Source organism: Pezoporus wallicus, unplaced genomic scaffold (assembly GCF_028554395.1).
Source record: "Pezoporus wallicus isolate ANWC-B61680 ecotype Strahan unplaced genomic scaffold, APGP_CSIRO_Pwel_v1 contig_7808, whole genome shotgun sequence".
NCBI classification, from domain to species: Eukaryota; Metazoa; Chordata; class Aves; order Psittaciformes; family Psittacidae; genus Pezoporus; species Pezoporus wallicus.
The window spans coordinates 60,001-84,242 of NW_026642878.1; the positions used below are offsets into that span (position 1 = coordinate 60,001).

A 24,242-nucleotide genomic window follows, 5' to 3' on the forward strand; every position below is an offset into this window, starting at 1 on the left:
GCGAGGGGTGTGAGGGGGGGCGAGCGCGCAGGCGCAAAGCGATCGATCGATCGCCCTCCGGCCCGGCACTCGTCCCCCCCGCCCCCTCGGGAAGGCTTCTGTGGAAAAGAACCACGCGCGCACCCCGTTTCCTTTTGCTTTCTCCTTCCCTTTCTCTCTCGGGTTATGTTCTCGGTCTCCCCGGCCCTCCCTCCCTCCCTCCCTCCCTCCCTCCGTCTCCCGTACGCCTCCATTTCATTAAAAGAGGAGGCGGCGGGAGCTCCCACCAGCGGAACCAACCCAGCTCATTTCTGCCCGACAGTGCGCGCGGGACCCTGCCGGCTCCCGTGTCCAGCCGGCAGACGGGAAAGTCCCGACGGGGCGGGCCTCCCCTTCCTGCTGCTGCGCACCCTGCCGCGGTTGGTTACAAAAATCAAAAGGAGGGAGGGGGCGTGGGTCAAAAAACGGAGAAGGGAAAACCGAAAAGTAAAAAGAAACCGAGAAACCCCAAGGGAACCACAGAGAGAACTCCGGAAAAAAAAAAAAAAAAAAAAAAATAAATACCGCACGCGAACACGCACACCCGACACACACGCGCGCACACGCGCGCACACACACCCCCCACACACACACACACACACCCAGCCCACCTCTGCGTGCGCTAGGCTCCCCGCCTGCTCACCGACCACTGTCTCCTGCTTGCTTGCTTGCTTGTTTGCTTTCTTGCTGCCTGCCTGCCTGCCTGCCTGCCTGCCTGCCTGCCTGCCTGCCTGCCTCCTTACCGGCCCCCGGCGAACTGAGCGCGAGACTGCCCGCCCGGCGGGAGCAGCCCGTGTTTTCTTCGCTGACGGGGACCCGCTTGGCGAGCCGGAGGGGGGTCGGGGGGGGGCGAAGGGGGGGGCGAGGGCGCAGTCGCAGAGCGTCAGGCTGCCGAACGCTGCCCCTCCCTCCGCCCACCTGCTCCTGGGCGGTGCCGCTGTCTGGGGACTGGGGCCGCACCCAAGGCGCGGCGGGTCCGGAACGGCAGCGCGAAGGGAGGGGGAGGGGGAGGGGCAGCGGGAGGGGAGGAGGGGAGGGGCGTGCACTGGGCTCGCTCTCTCTCTCTCTCTGCGTCTGTTATGTATGCGCCGCTGGGGGGGGGGGTGGTGTTATAAAAATTTCGCCTTGACCATGATCTGATTTAATTAATTTTTAATTACAATTGATTAATACCGAGAGGCAATAAGCAAGCAGCGCTGGGTACGCCGGGGGGTCTCCGCTCCTCCCAAGACGCACACCGACATTTCTGGGGTACAGTCTCTTATACTCCTCGGTCTTGGGTTTCAGCCAATCCTGTCGTCTCCTTCACCCGAATATCGACGTGGGTCCTTTTCATTGTTCTCCTCCTGTTGCTGGGGTCTTGTCTTCGGGTGAAGAAACTTCTTAAAAGAGTTATTGAATTCCTTGGTAATGCAGTAACGGGGGATGTCTATCACAAGCTTAACCACCATCTTAGTCCCCCTAAATTCCATTTCTTATAACAGTTAATACACAAGTTTCACCTCATCCTGTGACAGGATGGATCTCTCGATTACCTAACCCCCTTAAGGCATTCAAGCGCTTAAACAAAGTACCCCTTTAATTAGCAAAACGTTTTAGACATTCAAGTAGTTAAACGAAGTACCCCTTAAAGTAACAAAGCGTTTTGATTAAGAAGGATTATTCCTTTGTTTCTTCTTTTTCATCGTTGTACTGACAGGAAAATCTAATCCTTCTTCTACGTTCTACACACGAGGCGACGATTTCAAGGATTTCGGATTCCACCCAAAGCGCAACGATGACGAGGACTCCTAAGTCGCTGACACGATCCGTTCCTATAGATCTCACGGGGGGGGGGGGAGGAGGCGGGGGGGCGGGGGCGGGGGGCGGGGGGGGGTTGCTCCGCGAAGAGCGGGCGGGGCGGGGCGGCGCGGCGCGGCGCGGTGCAGCGCGGCATCGGCAGACCCGCAGGTGCGTCGGCTAGTGTGTTACAGTGTATCCCACGCTCGAGCGCGGGAGCTTGTAAGGGGAACGCGATGTTCGGTCCTCCCGGCCACCGCCCCTGCGGTAATCTGAGCATTTACTTGAGCGCGGACAGTTTCTGTTACCGACTGCGTTTCTGTCTCGGTACGTCCCGGCGCAGAGATGCCTTAGCGGCCGGCGTCTGTCTCTCGCTTGGGCTTGCCTAGGGCCCGGTAGTGGGGACGGGGTGGCCCGTGTCTCTGTTTCTTGGAGCTGTCCCTGCCGGGAGCTCCTGCTCTCTGCCCGACTCTGCTCCCTCTCGGTAGTCCTAGAGGCAAGGCGGCTTTTCCTTGCCGGCCAGGGGTTCTTGCTTCCCCCTCAGCTTCCTCGAGCACCTTGGGGAGCTCCCAGGCAGGCTGAGCGCTGACCGACCCTGGCAGGTGGAGGAGTCCCTGCCCCGGCACACGGCCCCTGGACTGCAGGGACCCTGCTCGCCAGGACACCGCTGGGCACCCCTGGCTGCACACCCACGATCACACCCTGCAGCCAGCCCCGGAACGAGGGACCTGCCTTGTCCTCTCACTCCCGTGCTGCAGAGGCAAGCCCTGCTCTGCAGCACATCCTCCTCCTTACCTAAACAAGAGAAACTGGGGGGGTGTGTGGGGGGGGGGGGGGGGGGGGGGTGGTGGTGTTGGAATGTATCAAAGACTGGCAATTAGAGTGACCACGGGAACTAGAGTAGGTAATTAAGAGTGACCTGTCCCTGACTGGTATTTGGAAGATGTTGGAACTGGCAAGGAACAAGGACGGCGGAACCGGAAAGGATGTCGATAGGAAAATCTGGTAGACCTTTCACCTGATGTAATCGCAAGGCAAACACAGAAGTGCTTGGCTAATTGCTTGGAAGCATATAAATATCGTGTCATCTGTTCAATAAACGATGATCCAGCTTGCACTCTAAGTCTGGGTCCGTGCCTCCGTCCTCACACACGAGAACATCACTAGTGGGGTACCCTGTTTGGATGGTCACCAAGAGCAACATAATCCTCCCTTCTACCCTCAACCACGCTATCTTCATCTCTTCTCCGAAGTTTCAGACACATTTCCCCAAAACCACAACCAGAAGAACGTCTTTGCAATCTCTTCCCAGCCCGTTGCGGAGGGAGGAGGCTGGGGGAGGCGCCTCGGAGCGGGGTGGGGGGAGGAGGTGGTGGGCGCCCCGGCATCTGCAGAACCCCCGGGTGCCTCGGCTGCTGTATTTCAGCGCGTCCTGGGTTCAGCAGTCGCAGCCTATTTTCTCAGTAGCTGGTGCAGTGCCAGTGTCCGTCCGTTGGGGCTCCAGGGGAACACCACGGGAAAGAGCCTAAAGCCAGCACTGTTGTTCCTTCCCTCAGGTGGCAGACGCACTGTCTTCCTGCAGTGCCATTTCTCTGATGAGGGACAGAGCTGAGTCGAAAAAACTTTTCTTGGAATTGCACAATCGTTCAATTTGGAAAGGACCCTTGAGAACATTGCCAACCATTAACCTGTGCCTAACAACTCCACACACCATGAGAACACGTGGGGTACCCTGTTTGGATGGTCAGCAAGAGCAACCAGTGAATTTTACACAATTTTACATCCTACCGTAATTTCAGAAACCTCCTTGCATAGACTGAAACACATTTAATAACTGAGTAAACCAACCAAACATTTCCCTCAAGTTATAACTGGAATTCAGCACTATGTTTGGAGGCAGAGACAAGAGGTGACCACACCACTCTGTGAGAAGGGTGGATTGAGGGAGACCCCTGCTCATGTTTCTCCTAGAACACGGGAGTAGAAAATGAAATATTACTTTTAATAACGTACATTCCAATTACCACTGAAGATATGGAAGAAGATGCTAAAGCCCAACAGGTTTTACCAGGAAGAACAAAAGTTCCCTCCTGTGCTGTTTCCTTTCCCAGCCCATGGATACTTTCCTCAGTAACTGGAAGGGTAATCTGTGTGTCTACTGCACATGAACAATTTTTTGGTGGTAGATCTGCAGTCAGATTTATCTCCAACCGAACCATGTACCAAGGAAACGCAATTTTCAGCTGTACCTGCAGTGCCCTGCTAGGAACTGCACAGCTGGTGACTCCAGAAATAGCTGGGACCTCTTCTCCCAAGGAATCCACCAGTGACAGGAAGGAAAAACACTTCTCTGTGACACCAGGGGTCACTGCTTCAGCTGAGCTCTATTCCCTTTTCAGAATCACGCCAACCAACTGCACAGTAGTTTTATCAAAAAAGCTTTTATCAAAACGTGACTTCCCTGGAACACTTCAGTTGTAGAGGCAGTAAATTTATGTACTGGGGTGGGAGGGACCTTAAAGCTCATCCAGTTCCAACCCCTGCCACAGGCAGGGACACCTTCCACTAGAGCAGCTTGCTCCAAGCCCGTGTCCAACCTGGCCTTGAATAGTGCCAGGGATGGGGCAGCCATAGCTTCTCTGGGCACCCTGTGCCAGGGCCTCAGCACAGGGGAGAACTTCTGCCTATGAGCTCATTTCGGTCTCCCATCTCCATGTTTAAAGCCATTCCCCCTGTCCTGTCCCTATAGGCCCTTGTAAAAAGCCCCTCTCCAGATTTCATGTAGGCCCTGTTTAGGTATGGGCTTAGTAAGGTCTCCCTGGAGCTTCTTCTCCAGGCTGGACACCCCTAGCTCAAAGACAAAGCCCCACTGACACAAAGTCTGTGGTTGACAAGTTGCATAGATACGTAAGTACCAGGGGATGAAAACTGACATGCCATTGAAGATAGCAATGTCAAGTGTAGACGTGCTCTGTCATGGACCTACACTTGGAGCCCTTTGCAGAGGACAGCAGGTATTGTATGGCTGTTGAAACATTCAGTCACCAGCTAACTCAGAGCATCCTTGGGCTTCCTGAGGCTCCAGGGGAGCACCATGGGAAACAGCCTGAAGCAAGCACTGATGCTTCCTCCCTCAGCTGGGAGGCACACTGCCTTCCTGCAGTGTCATTTCTCTGATGAGAGACAGCTTGGTCTAAACAAGATTTTGTAGAATCATGGAACCATTTAGGTTGGAAAAGACCCTTAACATCGAGTCCACCATTAGCCCAACGCTGGCAAGTCAACACATTAACCATGTGCCTTAGAATTTGAATACCTCCAGGGGTGGTGACACAACCACTTCAGCAGGCAGCCTGTTTCTTGTCCCCTCATCAGACAGGACAGGCAGGCCAGGACGGGCTGGGATCTCCTTTACCCCTGCTGCAGGATGGGATTCAGCCTGGTTAGCTGAGGCATCTCACCCTGGGACTGTAGCCGTGGGGCTGGAAGGGGACTCACCTCCCTCCCATGAACACCACAAACCCACACAAGGTCTCACTTCCTCGAAAGGTGAAAATGTACCCATACATAGATGATGTCTTAATCAGAGGAGGTTGCCCCAAAGAACTGCAGCAACAGCAGTGTGGCAAGCACTGTGGTGCAGAAGTTGAAGTTCCACCTAAGGAATGACAGAAACCAAGCAGAAACCAGTCAAATCGGGGGGTACTTGGTGGATAGCAGCAGTGCAGTGATTGCTGCAGATACCTTCAGAAAAACAGAAAAAGAGCAGATGCCCCAGACTAGGAAGGAATTACAACAGCTTATGGGTCCTCCAGGATACTGGAGGAAACATGGACCTGGAGCTCCATCTATAGGGAGCCGTCAACCTCTTGGAATCAGTTCTCCCTCTTATCCTGGGTTGTCTTCTCCTCCTAGAGCTCCTGCGGGAATATTGTCCATTGGTGGAAAGACTTGGTTTGGATGAGAACTTCCTGGATATCACGGATGTGGTGGAGAAATGTGTAGGCCGCTTCCATCCAAGTGGATGGGCTGGGATCCGTGTCTCAGGCCATGTCTACAAGCACCAAGGTGAGTAGCCCGATCCACCTTGGCTTCAGAATAGCCAGAGAAGTGGACTTGGGAAAGTCCAGGTATCCTGGAATCATGGAATAGCTTGGAAAGGACCTTCAGGATCCATGGAGGCATCAGAGTGGCTTCAGTGCGCAAAGGGGCTCTGGAAAGGGCTTTGGATGAGGAGCTGGAGGGATGGGACCATGGGAAGCTTGGGATGGGATCTTGGGAAGTTCTTGGGATGGGATCTTGGGAAGTTCTTCCCCATGAAGCTGGTGGCACAATGGGGATCTTGGGAAGTTCTTGGGATGCGATCTTGGGAAGTTCTTCCCCATGAGGCTGGTGGGACAATGGGAATCTTGGGAAGTTCTTGGGATGGGATCTGGGGAAGTTTGTCCCCATGAGGCTGGTGGGACAATGGGAATCTTGGGAAGTTCTTGGGATGGGATCTGGGGAAGTTTGTCCCCATGAAGGTGGTGGGGCCATGGGAATCTTGGGAAGTTCTTGGGATGAGATCTTGGGAAGTTCTTCCCCGTGAGGCTGGTGGGACGATAGCATCTTGGGAAGTTCTTGGGATAGGATCTTGGGAAGTTCGTCCCCATGAGTCTGGTGGGACAGTGGGAGGTGGGAGATATCCCATCCCCAAGGCCAAGCTGGAGCAACCTGCTCCAGTGCAAGGTGGCCCTGGATGCACTTTAAGCTCCATCCATCCCATTCCATGATCTAGGAATGTGCTTCCACTTGATCCAGGAAACCAAACCCTCCTGCAGGACCGGAATGCCACCCCCTCACCACCACCCCCTGAAAAATCCATGGAATTTGGTTGACTCCCCACATCCTCCCCACTTCCTTCTCCTTCCCAGCCATCAACATGCAGGATCCAACCCATCGGAAGCTCGCCGTTGGATCCCAAGTGATGGAAGAGCTCCGGGAATGCCTTTACTCCACGTTGGGCCTCAGCAGCAGTGCTGGGGTGGCCACCACCAAGCTCTTGGCCAAGGTGGTCTCTGGGACCTTCAAGCCCAACCAACAAACCCTGCTTCTGCCTCACAGCACCCAGGAGCTGCTGAGGAACCTGGGACCCATCCGGAAGGTGCCAGGTAGGTTCTGGGGTCCCATCCGGGTGGGTGCTGGGGGCCCATCCAGAAGGTGCCAGGTAGGTGATGGGTCCCATCCAGGTAGGTGCTGGGGTCACATCCAGGAGGTGCCAGGTAGGTGCTGGGGTCCCATCCAGGTGGGTGCTGGGGGCCCATCTGGAAGGTGCCAGGTAGGTGATGGGTCCCATCCAGGTAGGTGCTGGGGTCACATCCAGGAGGTGCCAGGTAGGTGCTGGGGTCCCATCCAGGTGGGTGCTGGGGGCCCATCTGGAAGGTGCCAGGTAGGTGATGGGTCCCATCCAGGTAGGTGCTGGGGTCCCATCCAGAAGGTGCAAGGTAGGTGCTGGGGTCACATCCAGGAGGTGCCAGGTAGGTGCTGGGGTCCCATCCAGGTGGGTGCTGGGGTCCCATCCAGAAGGTGCCAGGTAGGTGCTGGGTCCCATCCAGAAGGTGCCAGGTAGGTGCTGGGTCCCATCCACAAGGTGCCAGGTAGGTGCTGGGGTCCCATCCAGGTAGGCACTGGGGTCCCATCCAGAAGGTGCCAGGTAGGTGCTGGGGTCCCATCCAGGTAGGTGCTGTGGTCCCATCCAGAAGGTGCAAGGTAGGTGCTGGGGTCACATCCAGGAGGTGCCAGGTAGGTGCTGGGGTCCCATCCAGAAGGTGCCAGGTAGGTGCTGGGGTCCCATCCAGGTAGGTGCTGGGCACCACAGGGAATTCATTCTTGCATTAGACCCAATGCTTGCGGTTTCCTTTAGGAGGCCGGAAGGGCTGGGTTGAGTTGAAGGCACCACCAGTATGGATGGGTCGTCTCCCACTTCCCATTATCCCATCATTCCCACAAGCAAGAACTCCCTCAGCTCCCATCCCAAGGACCCCTCGGATAGGATAATGCCATTCCCATGTCCGTATCCTGACAGGCATCGGCTCCAGGACCGCGGAACGACTGGAAGCGTTGGGTGTGAAAACCGTGGTGGATCTCCAAAGGTTTCCATCTACTGGCTTGGAGAAGGAGCTGGGAATTGCGCTTGCTCAACGGATCCGGAAGCTCAGCTATGGGCAGGATGAGGCCCCTGTGACACCATCAGGACCTCCTCAGGTAGGAGAATTCCTTTAAGGAATTCTCAAGGAAGTCCTTCCAGAAGGTTCTGAAGCTCCATGTGTCCACGATTCATTCCATATCTCCCTGCTTCTATTCCTCTTGGGAATCTGGGATAGAATCCAAGTGATGCGATTCCTTCTGCTCTTGGTCCTTTAGTGATGAAGATTCCTTCTGGAGGTGCTTCTCAGAGGCGGAAGTCCAGGAGAAACTGCGAACGATGCTTCCAAGCCTCTTGGAAAGGTGATTGTCTCCAGAGCTCTTCCCGGTGGAATCATGTTCCTCATGGAATGGCTTGGAAAGGGCCTTCTCCATGGAGTAAAGAGGGATATATGGGGGGGTTCATGGTGGCCTTGAAGGTCTTGTCCAAGCTCCCGATCCCATGATCCAGTGATCCATGATCCAATGCTGTGGCAGCTGCCATAGACTTGGAATAGCACTTATTCCTTGGTGCTCCATAGAATCCGCCAGGATGGCAGGCAGCCACGCACCATAAGGTTGAACATCCGCCGCTTCTCCTCATCGGGAAAGGGGTTCCATCGGGAATGCTGTCAGAGCCCTATCCCACCGCATCTCCTTCCCAAATTTGGGAAAGGTAAGCTTGGAATGGTCCACTTTGTGCTGCTACAATGGGATGCCTTTCTCCAATCCCATTATTTAAGGTCATCCCATTCTCAGCTCTTTAAGCTTTGGGAATCTTTTCCATTCCTTGATCCCAAGAAAAGGGGGGATCTTTGGAAGCTCTTCCCTATGGGGCTGCTGGGACAATGGAATGGGCTGGAAGAAGCTCCGGCCTCCTTTGCCTTTGCTTCATCTGCTCCATGCCCTTATGTTGAGGCCACCAGGACATGGATGGAGCATCCATGTGGGAATATCCATGAGGGCTGGAATCATCTCCCATTGGAATCGGGCTTAGGCGGACATAGGAGACATTGAGACCAGGATGCTCCAAACTTTACCCTTTCCTACTCAACTCGCTGTTATTCCATGCGTTCCTTGGGATCTGATCCCTGTTTCCCAAGGGTTTTCCCATCTTGTAGATCCCGGGAGCCTCCTCTCGCCCTTGGGGAGCATCCTAATGAAGCTCCTGCGGAAGATGATCCCGACGGAGCTCCCGTTCCACCTCACCCTCCTCAACATCTGCTTCTCCAGCCTCCAGGAGCTTCCCACCAGGAAGGGCTCCATTGGCTTCTACCTCAAGGGCAAGGGCCCAGCACCCCCTTCTGGCCAAGGAGGGAGTGGCAAGGTGTTTGTCTAGGGTGCTTATGAGTGCTATGGGTGCTGAGGGTTCTATGGGTGCTGAGGGTTCTATGAGTGCTGTGGGTGCTAGGGTTCTGTGCATGTTGTGGGTGCTGAGGGTTCTGTGAGTGCTGTGGGTGCTAGGGGTGTTGTGAGTGCAAGGGTTCTGTGCGTGTTATGGGTGCTGGGGGTGCTGTAGCTGCTGGGGGTGCTGTGTTTGCTATGGCTGCTATGGGTGCTGGGAGTGTTGCTGGGGGTGTTATGGGTGCTGGGGGTGCTATGGGTGCTGGGGGTTCTGCAAGTGCTGGAGGTGTGGGTGGTGGTGGTGGTGGGGGTGTTACGGATGCTGTGCATGTTATGGGTGCTTGGGGTTCTATGGGTGTTGGGGGGTCTGGGAGTTCTAGGGGTGCTGGAGTTCTGTGGGTGCTGGGGGTGCTATGAGTGCTATGGGTACCGTGGGTGTTTTGGGTGCTGGGGGTGCTGTGGTTGCTATGAGTGCTATGGGTGCTCGGGGTGCTGTGTTTGGTATGGGTGTTATGAGTTCTTGGGATTCTGTGGGTGCTGGGGGTGCTATGCTTGCTGGGGGTTCTATGGGTGCTGGGGCTGGTATGGTTGCTGGGGGTCCTATGGGTGCTGGGGATGCTATGGGGGTGCTGTGGTTTCTATGGGTGCTGTGGGTGCTGGGGTTGCTATGGTGGTTGGGGTTCTATGGGTGTTGGGGATGCTGTGGGTGCTATGGGCATTGTTGGTGTTGTGGGTGCTGGCGGTGGTGTGCGTGCTATGGGTGCCTAGAGTTCTGGGGGTGCTGTGGGTGCTGAGGTGCTGCGGGTGCTGAGGGGTGCTATGTGTGCTGGGGGTGGTGGGGGTGCCTTCGGTGCTGGGAGTTCCGTGGGTGCTGAAGGTGTTGGGGGCACTGTGGATGCTGTGATTGCTATGGGTGCTGGGGTTCTGTGTGTGCTATGGGTGCTGGGAGTGCTGTGGTTGCTGTGGGTGCTGGAGTTCTATGGGTGCTATGAGTGCTGTGGGAGCCCTCTCCTGGCCTTTGTCCGCCTGGAGCAGGCTCCAAGGTGCCCTTGGCTGTGGCTCAGGCCGTGGCTGCTCCCTGGTTAGTGACCCCCAGGCTGCTCCTGCTTTGATCTCTGCTCTTTCCATAGGAAGCTGCAGCTTCCCAAGGGAAGGGGAGCGCCTCTTGCAGTGGAATTCCCAACATCAGGAAGCTTCCCCAGGGAGAGGAAAGCCCACAAAGACCCAGAGCAATTCCCTCTTTTCCTTCTATTGCCCAGGAAGTCCTTCCGGAAGCGCTTCAACAAGAACTCCCTTCGCAGCTGGAATTCCATGCTGGGAATGTTCTGGCTCAGCCCTCAGTGCCTTTTCCCAAAGAGATCCAAAACCCTTCCCAAAATCCAACAGGATTAAGCAGTGCTGCTTGCCCTGCAGGGTGTAGTAACTCTGTAGGAGCAACCCAGGCCTCTGAGTACCCCAGCAGGACATGGATCAGGATGGAGAAAGAGCCTCCAGAAGTTGGGATGATCCCGAGTGGGTCATGTGCTTCCAGCTGGGATAAGGAGGCCCCTGCAGCAGCATCGATGGAGCAAACCCATAGTAAAGACGTAGTAATTCCTCCTGATGTGGATACAGAGACCTTCTATGAGCTCCCTGTGGATGTGCAACGGGAATTGTTGGCCCAATGGAAGAGTGGATCCCAAGGGATGGATAAACCCTTGGGAAAGCCGAAGGCAAGGAAAAGGAGGAGGATGGAAGCGCCCTGCGGCTCCAACAGCTTGTAGAGATACCTTAAACCCCGGGGAGAAGGGGTCGGAAGGAGGGAAGCAGCTCTCGGAAGCGTTTTACGCCTGGAATGGGGTCAGAGTAAAGGGGATGCTCCAACTCCAGACATTCCCTTCCCAAAGAGGCCATAACCACAGTGTAAGCCTGTAGTAACCCCAGTGTAAACCTGTAAAAACCCCGCTGTAAACCTGTAGTAATCCCATTGTAAACCTGTAGTAACCCCATCCCAAAGCATTCCCCATGGCGTTCAGAGCGGGCGTTCCTGCCTCATTCCCACCCGGAGCAAAGCAGGAGTTGCTGTTTAACGCTTCCGCTTGGTGTGGATCCACCTCAACCCCAATGTAAATCCATTTCTCCTTGGATAGTGGATCCAAGGGGTTGAGAAGTGAATTCAAGGGCAAATTCCACGTGGATGCAGGGCTTGGGATGCTGCTTCTCTCCTTAAAGCACCTCAAGGCCATGGAATGCAAGGGATTACAAGAGATGGGAAAGCATCCTCTGGATGGGAATTCCTAAAGGTAAGGGTTACTCCAAGGTGGGTGAGTTACGCGCTCTTTACGCATCCTTTACCACCAGCCCTGGGGCTCGGAGCAGTGGGGTCGGAGGTGAGGACCCATTAGGGTTTAGGTGCTGGTATGCCATGGGTGATTCCCATGGATCCAGGGAAGCCGTCAGTGGCTCCCGGTTGGAATCCCAAGGTATCCCATAGGTGATGCCCATGGCTGCAGGGCCCCGAGGAGCTCCCATCGCCACCCTGGAGGGAGGGCGCCGCCGCGGGGCATGATGGGAGTTGTGGTCCTCCTTAGCGCTGCAGCCAATGCCGCGCCTACATCTTCCCTAGTACCCTGCGCTTCGCCGCCATTCCGCCGCGAAGAACACTGGGAGTTGTAGGCTTGCTAGAGCCAGCTGTAAAACTGCGCCTACAACTCCCGTGAGGTACTGCGCGCAGGCTCTAGCCGACCGCGGGGCATGCCGGGAGTTGTAGTCCTCCCTAGCGGTGCAGTCTGCTAAGCCTACAGCTCCCAGGATGTCGTGCGCGCCGGCCGCCGTTCCGCAGCGGGGCATGATGGGAATCCTAGTCCTTGTTGGCGCAGCTCAATGCTGCGCCTACAACTCCCAGCATGCTCTGCGCGGCGCCATTTTGTGGCGGAGCGCGGCCCCTTCAAACACGCTCCGCGGGTTGAGGTGAGAGCTGTGGGGATGGAGGCGGATTCCCGGCGGGATGGGAATGGGGCGGGATGAGGCCCCTTTAAAGAGGTGCATTCTATGTGGTGACCGTGTCTTGTGAGGGAAAGGGGAGGGATAATGGCGGCCTGGTGGGGGGTAATGGCGGGGGGGAGGGTGGGAGGGTTGGTGACTATGTGGGGCTGATAGTGATGATGTGAAGCTGATGGTGACGATGTGGGGCTGATGAGGATGTGGGGCTGATGAGGATGTGGGGCTGATGGTGATGATGTGGGGCTGATGGTGATGATGTGGGGCTGATGGTGATGATGTGGGGCTCATGGTGACGATGTGGGGTTAATGGTGATGTGGGGTGATGCGGATGATGTGAGGCTGATGCTGATGCTGTGGGGCTGATGGTGATGTGGGGATGATGGGGATGTGGGGCTGATGCTGATGATGTGGGGTGATGCAGATGATGTGAGGCTGATGCTGATGATGTGAGGCTGATGGTGATGCTGTGGGGCTGATGTTGATATGGGGCTCATGCTGTTGATATGGGGCTCATGCTGTTGATGTGGGGCTCATGCTGTTGATGTGGGGCTGATGGGGATGATGTGGGGCTGGTGCGGGGCTGCTGATGCTGATGCGGGGCTGATGGTGACGATGCGGGGCTGATGGTGATGATGTGGGGCTGATGGTGACGATGTGGGGCTGATGGTGACGATGTGGGGCTGATGCTGCTGTGGGGCTTATGTGGGGTTGATGGTGCTGAACATCCTCTCCTATATCCTTCCCCCCCTCCCCCCCATTCCCACTGTTATTCCAAATCCCATCTCTTCATTCCCTGCCTTGTGCTTCCCTTTGGATCCCAATGGTCATCCCAAAGGGACCCATCCTGCTTCATGTAATAGATGCTGAGTAACCCCTTTAGTGTACGTTATTCCTTGTCCTTTCCTTGTAGATGCATGGGGAAGATTCGCACATGGATCATGGCTGGAAAACCTGGATCAGCCCCTGCATCCCTGGTGTCCTCCCTCTTTACTCCCTGGAGCAGCCGTTGTTCCCAGCCCTGTTCCATCCTTTACAAGGAGCATCCCTACAGCTCCGCATCAGAAGCCTTGGAAGCCTACATTGAGGACTTCAACCTGAGCTAAGCATCTCCCTGTGGAAGAATGGGGAAGATCTGCATCCATGGGAGCATTCCTAAGGGAATCAGGCTTCCCAAGCGCTGTGCCAAGGAAAAACAAGGTAGTGATTGCTCCTTTTCCCCCCTCTTCTTCCCTTTCCGTTTTCCCTTTTCCTTTCACTTTTCCCTCTTCCCTTTTCCCTTTCCCTTTTTCCTTTCCCTTTCCCTTTTTCTTCTTCCTTTCCCTTTCCTTTTCCTTTTCCCTTTCCCTTCCCTTTTCCCTTTTCCTTTTCCCTTTTCCCCTTTCCCCAGTAGTCCATGCACTAAGGAATGATCTCGTTCTCCCTGTCTCTGTGTATATGTGGATGTAAGTATGTAAGAGTGATGATATATTGAAAATGTGGGATCTGAGCATGACGTGAATAGTATGGAATAAGGGGGGGATACTGTCCTGGGTTCAGCAGTAGCAGTCATTTTTCTCCTCCTTGGTAGCTGGTGCAGTGCTGTGTTTTGACGTTCGGCCTGGGAACAGAGCTGATAACAATGATGTTTTGGTCTGGCCAAGGACTTTGTGAGCTTCATGCTCTGCCAGGGAGGAGGGGAAGCCAGGAGGAAGCAGAGACAGGACACCTGACCCAAACTGACCAAAGAGGTATTCCATACCACAGCACGTCATGCCCAGGAGGTAACTGAGAGTTACCCGAAAGGGCTGGGAGACTGCGGGGTTGGACAACGTATCAGTCAGTGCTTGGTTGGGCGAGGTGGGGTGAGTTATCGGTCAGCGGGTGGTGAGGTGATGTATTCTCTTTCCTTGTTACTTCCTTTATCATTATTATTATTGGTGGTAGCAGTAGTGATTTGTGTTATACCTTAGTTACTAAACTGTTCTTATCTCAACCCGTGGGAGTTACATTCTTTTCATTCTCCTCCCCATCCCTCCAGGAGCGGGGGGGAGGAAAACGGGGGGAGTGAGAGAGCGACTGCATGATTTATGGCTGACTGGGTTTAAACCATGACACAGGGAAACAGCTTTAGCATCACACATCAATGATAAATGGTAGGGGGGAGTCCCAGGGAAGCCTCTCCACCCTAATGGCACATTGGAGCCAGACTCTTGTTTCATTGCAGCCATTGGAGTAGAAACAAGATGTCCTGCAAAGGGCTAAAGCAAGACAGCCGTTGTTTGAGCTTATCTCAGCTTATGTATGCATTAAGGATATACCTATCAAACAGGTGCCAAGAAGGACTTATCATCATTTGCATAGTCATTATCATGTCACACAATTCAAGAATGACAAATTGCATTTAGATACAATAACATTTTACGACACACAAAGATGTACTCCAGATCTTGAGAACTGATCCTCAGGGCCAGGAAACGTCTGCACTGCAGTGTTTCCTTCTGTGACCACCCCTTGAATCCCCCAGACACACCTTTTACCCTGGCTGCCCCGGGAGCAGGGTCAGGCCCCACAGCTCTGCTCCTGCCAGCGCTGCCGAGCCCTGCACTCACTCGATGGTGCCATCGGAGCGCCCCACACAGCGCAGCACGGGCTGGGCCGTTGCTCTGGCTCCGGCAGAGGCACAACTGCCTCGGGAAGCTGCCAGCGAGCAACGAGAGCTGAGAAGCGGCTGCAGAAGGGCTCTGCTGTGGGGCTGAAAGCCAAGGGTGCTGCAGGGAAAGGAAAGGAAAGGAAAGGAAAAGGAAAAGGAAAAGGAAAGGAAAGGAAAGGAGAGACTGCAGAGCCTCAGCCCTTGGGCTTCCTTCAGAGGAGGTGGCGGTGCTGCCCTCGATCCTGGCTGTTCTCCAGGCCTGACCTGCCCTCAGGGGGCTGCAGGGGCCTCTGCCGAGGCCAGCAGCAGAGACAGGATGTTCTGCACAAATGTCTGCCCCTGATCCTGGGCCTGACTCGGTGCTGAGAGCTCTTCTGCAGCCAAATGGGGATCGTGTTTTGCAGTCACGCAGTCACAGCCTGGTTTGGGGTGGAAGGGACCTTAAAGCTCACCCAGTCCCAACCCCTGGGTGCCCAGTGGCCATGGGCACGATGCTGCCGCCATCACCAAGCCGTGGCGGTCGCTGTGGATTTGCCCGTTGTGACGGGGCCTCCACGGTGAGCGTGGGCTCTTTAAGGAGCGAGAGCCTTGCAGAAGAGACCCCTCTCTCAGGAGGCTGCATCTCCCGTGGCTGCCCTGCGCATCCAGGTACGTGTTCTTTGACTTTGCAATCCTGTTTTAGTGTTGGCCTCAAACACATTGTGGGTGCAAAGCAGGAGCCGTCTGTGTGCAGGAGCTGCTGGTGTCAGAGGAGATGAGAAGGTGTCAGGGCCCACCGGGCTTAAAAGCATTTATATTAGTGTGTATAATTTGTAATGATAATACATATGTTACCGTTAAAGTCATTCAGAAAAACTAAGACACACACACACACACACACACACACACACACACACACATATATGTCTGAGCCTGTAACGCTGTGGCAGTTCTGTAAAGTCCACTTGCCAGCAGTCTTGTGGACAATTGCCTTTGTTGTTCCAGGTGGGGGGCCTCTTAGCATCGTAAACGAGGTTCACACTTCTTTATAACACTTTTATAATTCCAGTCATTTGCATACTCAGAACTTGGAGCTTTAAAGCCTCAGTCATTGATTTTGTTCCCCCTTGTGTTGCCTGGTGGTTTTCTTCTCATAAGAGGTTGGGCAGCTATTACTTGCCTGTTTGGTGTAACCCACCATCCTTCATCGTGTTTCTTGGCTCCTAAGACTAGGTAATTTTCCATCCTCTGTTTGATAACTTGGAACTTCATTATCCAAGCTCTGATACTGATGAGGCAATATTAATGAAAGGTCCCCACCCACAGCTTCTTTGGCTGCTTTGTCAGCAATGTGATTACCGATATTCACTGGAGTGTTATCAAACTGATGTGCCTTAAAAGCAAATTTTGACTTTCTGACAATTTCAGAAGTCTCAGTAGCACCACCAGCTCAGCTTTCTGTGCTGATGTGTTGGGGGAGGAGGAATGCAGGGCTTTAGTGTCTCTTATGTTTGGTTTAGCTCTATTATGTTATGGTCTGTAAACAGTTGTGAGTCAGCTCTCCTGCTTCTGGATCTGTTGTCAAAACCACTGCTGGTTCTAAAGGTTTGATACTTTCAACTCTACGTCCTCTTGTCATAGAAGCGCAGCCTGCCTGGGGAAAGCCACTGACTACTTTTCTGTTCCAGAATGGTTATTAGCATGTGAAGTACAAATACAGACCATTTTTGTCCCAATGTATTCAATACATTTTTCTGTTAGAGGCTCTAGTTCTTTTCTTGCTTCCAGTTTTATAGGATACTGTTTCTGTCTTAGCAGTGTGATGTTTGGTTTTAGAAGAATAGTTACTGCTGCTGCATCTCGTGATTGTCCTGGTGCTCTGGCAGCCCATATTTGCAGATACACCCGCTTCCTCTGGGATATCCGGCTCAGTACCTGGTTTCTGTAACATAAAAACTCGGGCCTCCACAGCCTTTTCATCAGGAACATGTACCTGAATTTTCTTTCTTTAACCCTAATTGCTGCATGTAATTTACTCAGTGTGCTGTTATCCAATAGCAGCACAGGGCACTCAGGCATGCAAAGGAATTTATGGGTCAACATCTGTTTGCCAGTTTCTCAAATGTAAAGGAAGGCCGGGTTCCTGTCCACCTGTGGCACCAGTGCCTGAAGCTGTTTGTTTGCTTAATTGCCCTTTACAAGTATTTATAACAGAATAAGTAGTTTCTGTTTCTACAAGAACTTTTACCTTCTCATTCCCCAACCTAACTGTAGCCAGGGGCTCTGCTGGGCTGGGATTCAAATCTTCCCCCGCTCCTCCTCAGTCTTCCTCTAAAGTAATAATTCTCTCTGCCTGTCCTGACGTTCCACTAAATCTCCGGTGTTTATTTTGATTCTGAGGGCATTTTCCCTTTGAGTGCAACCTGTGGAGTCTGTTCACAAACCTTTCCATGTAATCCTTGTTTCCTCCCCTCCCTTTCTTGGGGGATAGCTACAGGCAGCAATTTTTCTCTCTCTTCTTTCCCCTAAAGATTCCAGTTTTACTCTGGAGCTTATCTTATGCTCCCGCATATATATTAACAGATTCCTAGTTGAAACCTGACACACTATAACCCACAAAACGCAATATTGTATTATATTAATAATTATATTAATTCTATCAATAATATATATATTAATAATCAGGGACTGAAAGCCCTCCCCAGTACCATTGAACCATTTGAACCATTGCAGAGAACTTGCACCAGAGCAATATTGGTCCGATTGTGATAAGTCTCCAAAGCCACATCCATTATTTTTACCAAATCACATTGGTCCTCCCCCTTAAGCTTTTGTACCTTTTTCCTTATGTTTTCCATGGATTGACTTTTTGTTAACTGGCCTAACTCTTTCCTTCCTTCCTCTGATTCGGGATCAATATTAGTATATTTAGACATCACCTCTTTTAATCTTCCCATGAATCCAGCAGTTGATTCATTTACATCTTGCTTTATTTCATATAGCTTAGACCAGCTCACTGCCTTGGGGACCGCATTCCTAGTACTGACTAAAATCTACCTCCGATATTGTTTCAAAGCTTGCCTGTCCCAGTTAGGATTGGGGTTAGGAATGTGAAGATTCACTGTACCTATCGCTGTGCCTGCTGTTATTTGTTGCTCTACTGCGGTCCGAGCCGTACGAATAATCGTATTTCTGTCAACACTCTGAAAGCATGATGTGTAATTACCAGCCACTTGTTTCCAACTCTTCAAATCTATAATGGTAAAGGGAATCTTCATCATGAGCAGACCATCATTACGCACAGCTTGTCTTAAAGGTGCAATCACAGTTTCCCCTCATTTTCCCCTAGTTTGCCTTGCTGTAAGGCAAAATCCTTCAGCCCGACCCCCCTATATCTCAGGTGCCTGTGCTGGTGCTTGTGCTTGATCCTCATTGTCAGCACCTTCAGCCCCATTATTCACAATACCCCTTCTCCAGGGGCCTACCATCAAATCCAAATCCTCCTCCACATTCCTCAGATGTTTAGTGCATAACTGCCCTGTGGTGCACAAAGACCAATAGCATTTAAGCAAATTTTACTGTCTTTCTCCAAGGACAATACTGACAGGTCCTGGAGTGCAAAATGAAAACTGCAATCCTTTTGCTGTTCCAGATGATATCTCAAAGTAAAAAACATTTCTGCATAAGCTACTTCATCCCACTTTCCTTCTCGTCTCAAGAATGACATGTGACAGGATTTTACCAGAGTCTCCTGAGTAACCGAACCCCTCGGGGCTCCACCGCTTTGTTCCGGTCTCCCGAGTGACTGAACTACGCAGGGGTTCACCGATTTGTTTCCAGTGTTGTGAAATGCAACCCAGTGGGGATTTCTTCAAACCCCCCTTTGGAGGCAGTGGTACCCATGATCCTGACCTCCACCAAATACCAAAGTCCAGACAACCAAAACTAAACTGCCTTTTACCCACCGCGCAGGGCGTCCCTCTCTGCCTTACGTGGAAAGGGGCCAAAAAGAATGCCTTTTTAAAGACATTAAATCGGGGTCTCCCCGAGGTCCCGCGTTGGTCCTTCAGGCAAACTCCCCCGATGCCAGCGTGAAGGTCCCAGGGACTCCCCGGATCCATGGGAAACACGGCTGAGTGTCCCTGTTCAGGCGCCAAATTGTTACCCTAAAAGTCGGTCAGAGAAACTCTCTAAGGCTCAATTTGGACTTTCAGAAAGCAGCATTCTTTATTGCAGCGCTGGGCGCACACACGAATCCTTTCACAAGGGTGAGCACACCTGGTACTTGCCGACAGCAGCTCTATATTTAACATACTCATGCATATTCACAGCTTTTCCAGCAACTGGTTCTAATATTTGCATCCTAATTACGCATGCGCTTTCTTGCTGAGTGGGGTCTTTGGTGGGCACCGATAGTCTTCCTCACTGTGTTTACTGAATGACCTCAGTGCTTGCTCAAGCTCGCAAGGTCCTAGTGCCCAGTTAGCAGTTGCTATGTCCTTGCTTCTGCTCTGTTCCAGTCTCGCCCCACGCTGGGCACCGCTCTGCTGTCTTGAAGGCTGGCATCCGTGGTCTTATTTACTGTCTCCTTAGGTGTTACCAGTCCCATGATGTTCCTTCCCCCATCAGCCAAACCTTCCTTTCTCTCTACATGTTAGTAAGGTAGAACAATTTGGCCTATTCTCCTATGCTAAAGGCACACACACTGTTGTTAGTGTAAGATTTAAGGTTACAACGCAGTGACCACAGGGACACGCTGGGGACATGGTGACCGTAGGGACATGGTGGGTCACATGGAGACCATGGGGACACAGACATCACAGTGACCATGGGGACATGGGGACCACAGGGGTGGCTGATTCTGGAACACCCCATGTTAAGGTGTGCAAGGCCACAGAACCCCTGCATCAACCCTGCACGATGGCTCCAGGGTTTGTGGGGAGCTTCCAACCTCTGCCTGGGAGTCCCTGTTCCAGAGGCACCCACAGTTCCTCTGGTTGCTGCAGCCCTGGCTTGTCTTGGGAACTGGAGCAGTTACTTGGTGTGAAGGGTTTCAAGGCTGCCTGGGCAGGCAGCGGGACTGGTGCTGGCCTCAGGGCTGAGCTCCCATCCCCTGGTCAGGCAGCAGGGCTGGTGCTGGCCTCAGGGCTGAGCTCCCATCCCCTGGTCAGGCAGCAGGGCTGGTGCTGGCCTCAGGGCTGAGCTCCCATCCCCTGGTCAGGCAGCAGGGCTGGTGCTGGCCTCAGGGCTGAGCTCCCATCCCCTGGTCAGGCAGCAGGGCTGGTGCTGGCCTCAGGGCTGAGCTCCCATCCCCTGGTCAGGCAGCAGGGCTGGTGCTGGCCTCGGGGCTGAGCTCCCAGCCCCCTGGGTGGTGTTTTGGCTGGGATAGAATTAATTCTCTACCCTGTAGCTGGTGCAGTGCTGTGTTCTGGCTTTATTGTGGCAATTAACACTGGTAACACACTGATGGTTCAGTTGTTGCTCAGTAGCACTTACCCTGATCAAGGACTTTTCAGTCTCTCATGCTCTGCAGTGAGGAGGCGCACAAGAAGCTGGGAGGAAGCAGACAGGACACCTGACCCAGACTAGCCAAAGGGGTATTCCATCCCACAGCACGTCATGTCCAGTATAGAAACTACAGGGAGTCACCCAGAAGGGATGGGATTGGGTCAGGCTGGGTATCGCTCAGTGGGTGCTGAGCAATTACATTGGGCGTCACTGCTGGTTAGCATTTTCCTTTCCCCTGTTTAGTTTTATGCTCTGTCCCTTTTAAACCACAACAGTTGTACAGGAGCAAAGTTTGCTGTACAGCTCTTAATAGTGATTTTAGTGATGGAAGATTTTACCTTTTCTGTTGTTGCTCCAGGTTTGGTTTTTCACTTATTTTCATGACTTTGTTCTTGTTTTTTTAAAGAGCTCTGGCTGGTGGGTGAGTTATTTCTCTCTTCATAATTCCTGCAGGTTTCCAACCCGTGCCTTGCTCCTTCAGCTGCTGATTGCCAGGTTTTCCACGTGGGTCCTTCCCTCCGTGTGTGTCCTGTGCCTGTCCCGGGTCCGTAGCGTTCTGTCAGCAGCCTGGCGGAGGTGCGGAGCGGTTCCTGCTCCCCAGCTCCCTGTGGCCGTAGTTGTGGTCGCTGCCGTTTCCCTGCCATGGACAGATTCTCAACCTGCAGCTGAGGGTTGTTTTCCACAGGGTGGTCTTGTCTGGAGCTGGGGCACGGGGAGCTGGCCCAGCCGGTCTGCGCTGTCGGGTCGGGCCGTGGGACCGCATGTTGAGTCGGTGGGATTTGTGCTCACAGTTAATAGTGCACAGTGTAGGGAACACAGGAATCTGGTTTGTTTTTCATGCGGATTGAAATAAAAGGAAGCACTTGATGGGATGGAGCCATCCCTTTATTGTGGGGTTGCGGGATGAAGAATGCTGCGAGCGTGCAGGGGAGCACAGTGTGGCTGGCTGCAGGGCCTGGAGGTTTTTCTCCCACTGAGACTGAGTCTGCGGCTCTGGCAGCAGAGAGCAGAGGCTGGTCCCCCCGCGGTGACTCCCGGAGCACCCCTGGGTGCCCAGTGCCATAGGCACAATGCTGCTGCCATCACAAAGCTGTGGCAGTCGCTGTGGAGACGCCCATTGTGATGGGGCCCCCACGGTGAGCGTGGGCTCTTTAAGGAGCGAGAGCCCTGCAGTAACCAGTGCAGAGGAGAGCCCTCCTTCGGGAGGCTGCATCTCCCGTGGCTGCCCTGCGCATCCAGGTCCGTGTTCTTTGACTTTGCAATCCTGTTTTAGTGTTGGCTTGAAACACATTGTGGGTGCGTGCTGTGAAGGGAGGAGAAGCTGTCAGGAGATGAGCTGGTGCCATCCCAGCTGTAGGAGCAGGGGATGGATGGGTGAGGAGGAGGCACTGGGTTTGTTCATGTGCTTGGAGCTCAGCTCTGCCTGAAGAGGTGCTGGGGGCGAAGCAGGAGCCTTCTGTGTGCAGGAGCTGCTGGTGTCAGAGGTGCTGAGAAGGTGTCAGGGCAGGAGCAGCCCCTGGGCAGTGCAGCTGCTGGTGCTGTCATTGGGAGCTCAGTACAAGGGGACCTGCCTGGCTCCTGCAATGCCCACGCAAGCCCACCGGGCATTGCGCGAGGTGGGAAGGAGCTGATGGGGTCTGGGCACACGTGCGCAATCCTGACTGGGGCAATGCCCGTGGGAGCCCCTGTGCTCCCCCAGCAACAGGGCCAGGACAGGAGCTGTTTCTGGGCCTCCCCTGCCCTTGGCAAGCACTGCCCCAGCCCCAGCAACACTCGGGAGCTGCGCTTCCTGAGCCAAAGAACGCTGCTTCCAGCTGCGTGCCCGTACAAAGAGCCCAGCTCCAGGAGTGCAAACGTCCGGCCCCTGCTGTCACAGCAAAGGGGCCAGGACAGGGTCAGTGTTGAAACCCAGCCGGGAACTCAGCACCAGCAGCCGCTCGCTCAGCACCTGGGTGGGATGGGGAGGAGAATGGGAACAACGTAAAACCTGCGGGTGGAGATGAGAACAGATCAGGAACTGAAATCAAGTACAATACTGTAATATTAATAATAATACCAACAACACAAATAGTAATTATTATTGTTATTATTATTACTATTATTGGTATTATTATTATTATTATGGGTCCCCCCAGATCTCCAGTTCCCCCTCCCCAGTGATCTGTAGGGTGGTTTCTGGTGGCTATAGCCCCTGTTTGAGGGCTCTGGTGGTCCCCAAATTACTCTCCCCCCCCGAGTTTGGGGACCTCCCCATGAGCACCCAAATTCCTCCCATTCACCTCCATTGGCCAACATGGGGCACCAAAGAGAGACACAGGGTGCCCTGGGACAGATGTACCCTTATTTTGGGACATGGAGGGGTCCCCCAAATCCCTTCACCCCCCTGGGGAGTTTTGGGGAGAAGCCCAGAATCCCCCCTGAGCCTCCAAATCCCTTCTGAACACCCAGGCTCTCTTCCTCCAACACATCTCCACCATTGGGGAACATGGGGCACCAAGGAGAGACTCGGGGTGCCGTGGGATGGATGTACACGACCATGTTGTGGAACATGGGGGGTCTCCCAAATTACTGTGCTCGCTATGGGGATTTTTGGAGACCCCCCATGAACCCTGAAATCTCCCATGAACCCCTAAATCCCTCTGAAGCCCCAGGTTCCTCACATTTATGCAAAGGGACCACATGGGGCATCCAGTGATGCCCCAGGCAGCCTGGGACAGATATACTGTCCATTTTCAGGAGATGGGGGGTACCCCAAATCTGTGCACCCCCGGGACAGTCTTGGGGACCTCCCTGAACCCCAAAACTCCCCTGAATCCCCAAATCTTCCTCTGAACCCTCAAATTCCCTGCACTTACTGCCATGGGGAAGCACAGGGCATCTGGCGAGACTCAGGGTACTGAGGGACAAAGGTGCCTCTACTGAGGGACATGGGGGTCCCCCAGATTCCTGCCCCCTGGGAGCTTTGGCCCCTGCACCCCCCCGCAGAGGTGTCCCCGCAGTCACTGCAGGAGCTGCGGCAGCACGAGGCCAACGTGAAGCTGCTGCAGCAGCAGCGCTGGGACCTGAAGGAGCTGCACAAGAAGCACCTCCAGAGCCTCTTGGCTCTGCACAAGCACCTGGCAGCCAGGTGGGACCCCAGAACCCGGCACCCCCGAATCTGGCACCCCCTGCACCCCAAAATCCCAGCAGGGAGCCCCAAATCCCCCAAACCCAAACCCTGCAGCTCCAAATCCACCCCGGCTCAGTGCAGCGGCCAGAAGCCTCCTGAGAAAGGGGTGCTCTGAAAAGTGGGGTCCCCCCAGCACCTGCCCTGGGGTTCCCCAAAATGCTCTGAGACCTCAAATACACTGGGGGGACCCCAACATTGCTTTGGATGTTTCCAGGGCCCTTTGGTGAGGGGCAGTGTGGTTTTGGGGTGCCCCTTTATTGGGGTGACACTTTTGGAGGGTCCACTCCCTCTGGCCCACTGAATTCACTACTGAACACAAAGCAATCGTGGTGCCCCCAAAATCCTGGGGTAACCCCAAATCTTCCTGAAGCAAAAGACTAGCAGGCAGGACCCCCAAATGGGGGGCCTGTAGCACCCGCAAAGTGAACTGCACTCTGCCATCACCAGAGGCCCCCCCAAATGAACCCAGGGACCCAAAATCCTGGAAGTCCCTCACCAAACAACCCTGCCCCAAACTGTGAGTGCCCCAAAAATCTGCCCCCCCCCCCCCCAAGCCACCCAGCCCCAAATTGTTCTTTGTTGCCCCCAAACCACACCTTATGGGGCACCCCAACGCCACCTCCCCCTCTGGCATCAGGGAGCTGGGGGGGAGGGTGGCCCCAGAGTAGCAGG

At 54.0% G+C, this 24,242-nt stretch overlaps 1 protein-coding gene across 1 annotated transcript; it reads left to right on the forward strand.

Annotated features, from left to right (window-relative positions):
- Nucleotides 1-2,033: 2,033 nt before the first annotated feature.
- On the forward strand, nucleotides 2,034-9,298 carry LOC130611844 (DNA polymerase iota-like). The gene is given in 7 exon segments (XM_057433031.1): nucleotides 2,034-2,124; nucleotides 5,713-5,865; nucleotides 6,711-6,947; nucleotides 7,862-8,040; nucleotides 8,168-8,283; nucleotides 8,502-8,635; nucleotides 9,081-9,298. Coding segments are annotated over 7 exon segments (1,128 nt in total).
- The last annotated feature ends 14,944 nt before the right edge of the window (nucleotides 9,299-24,242 follow it).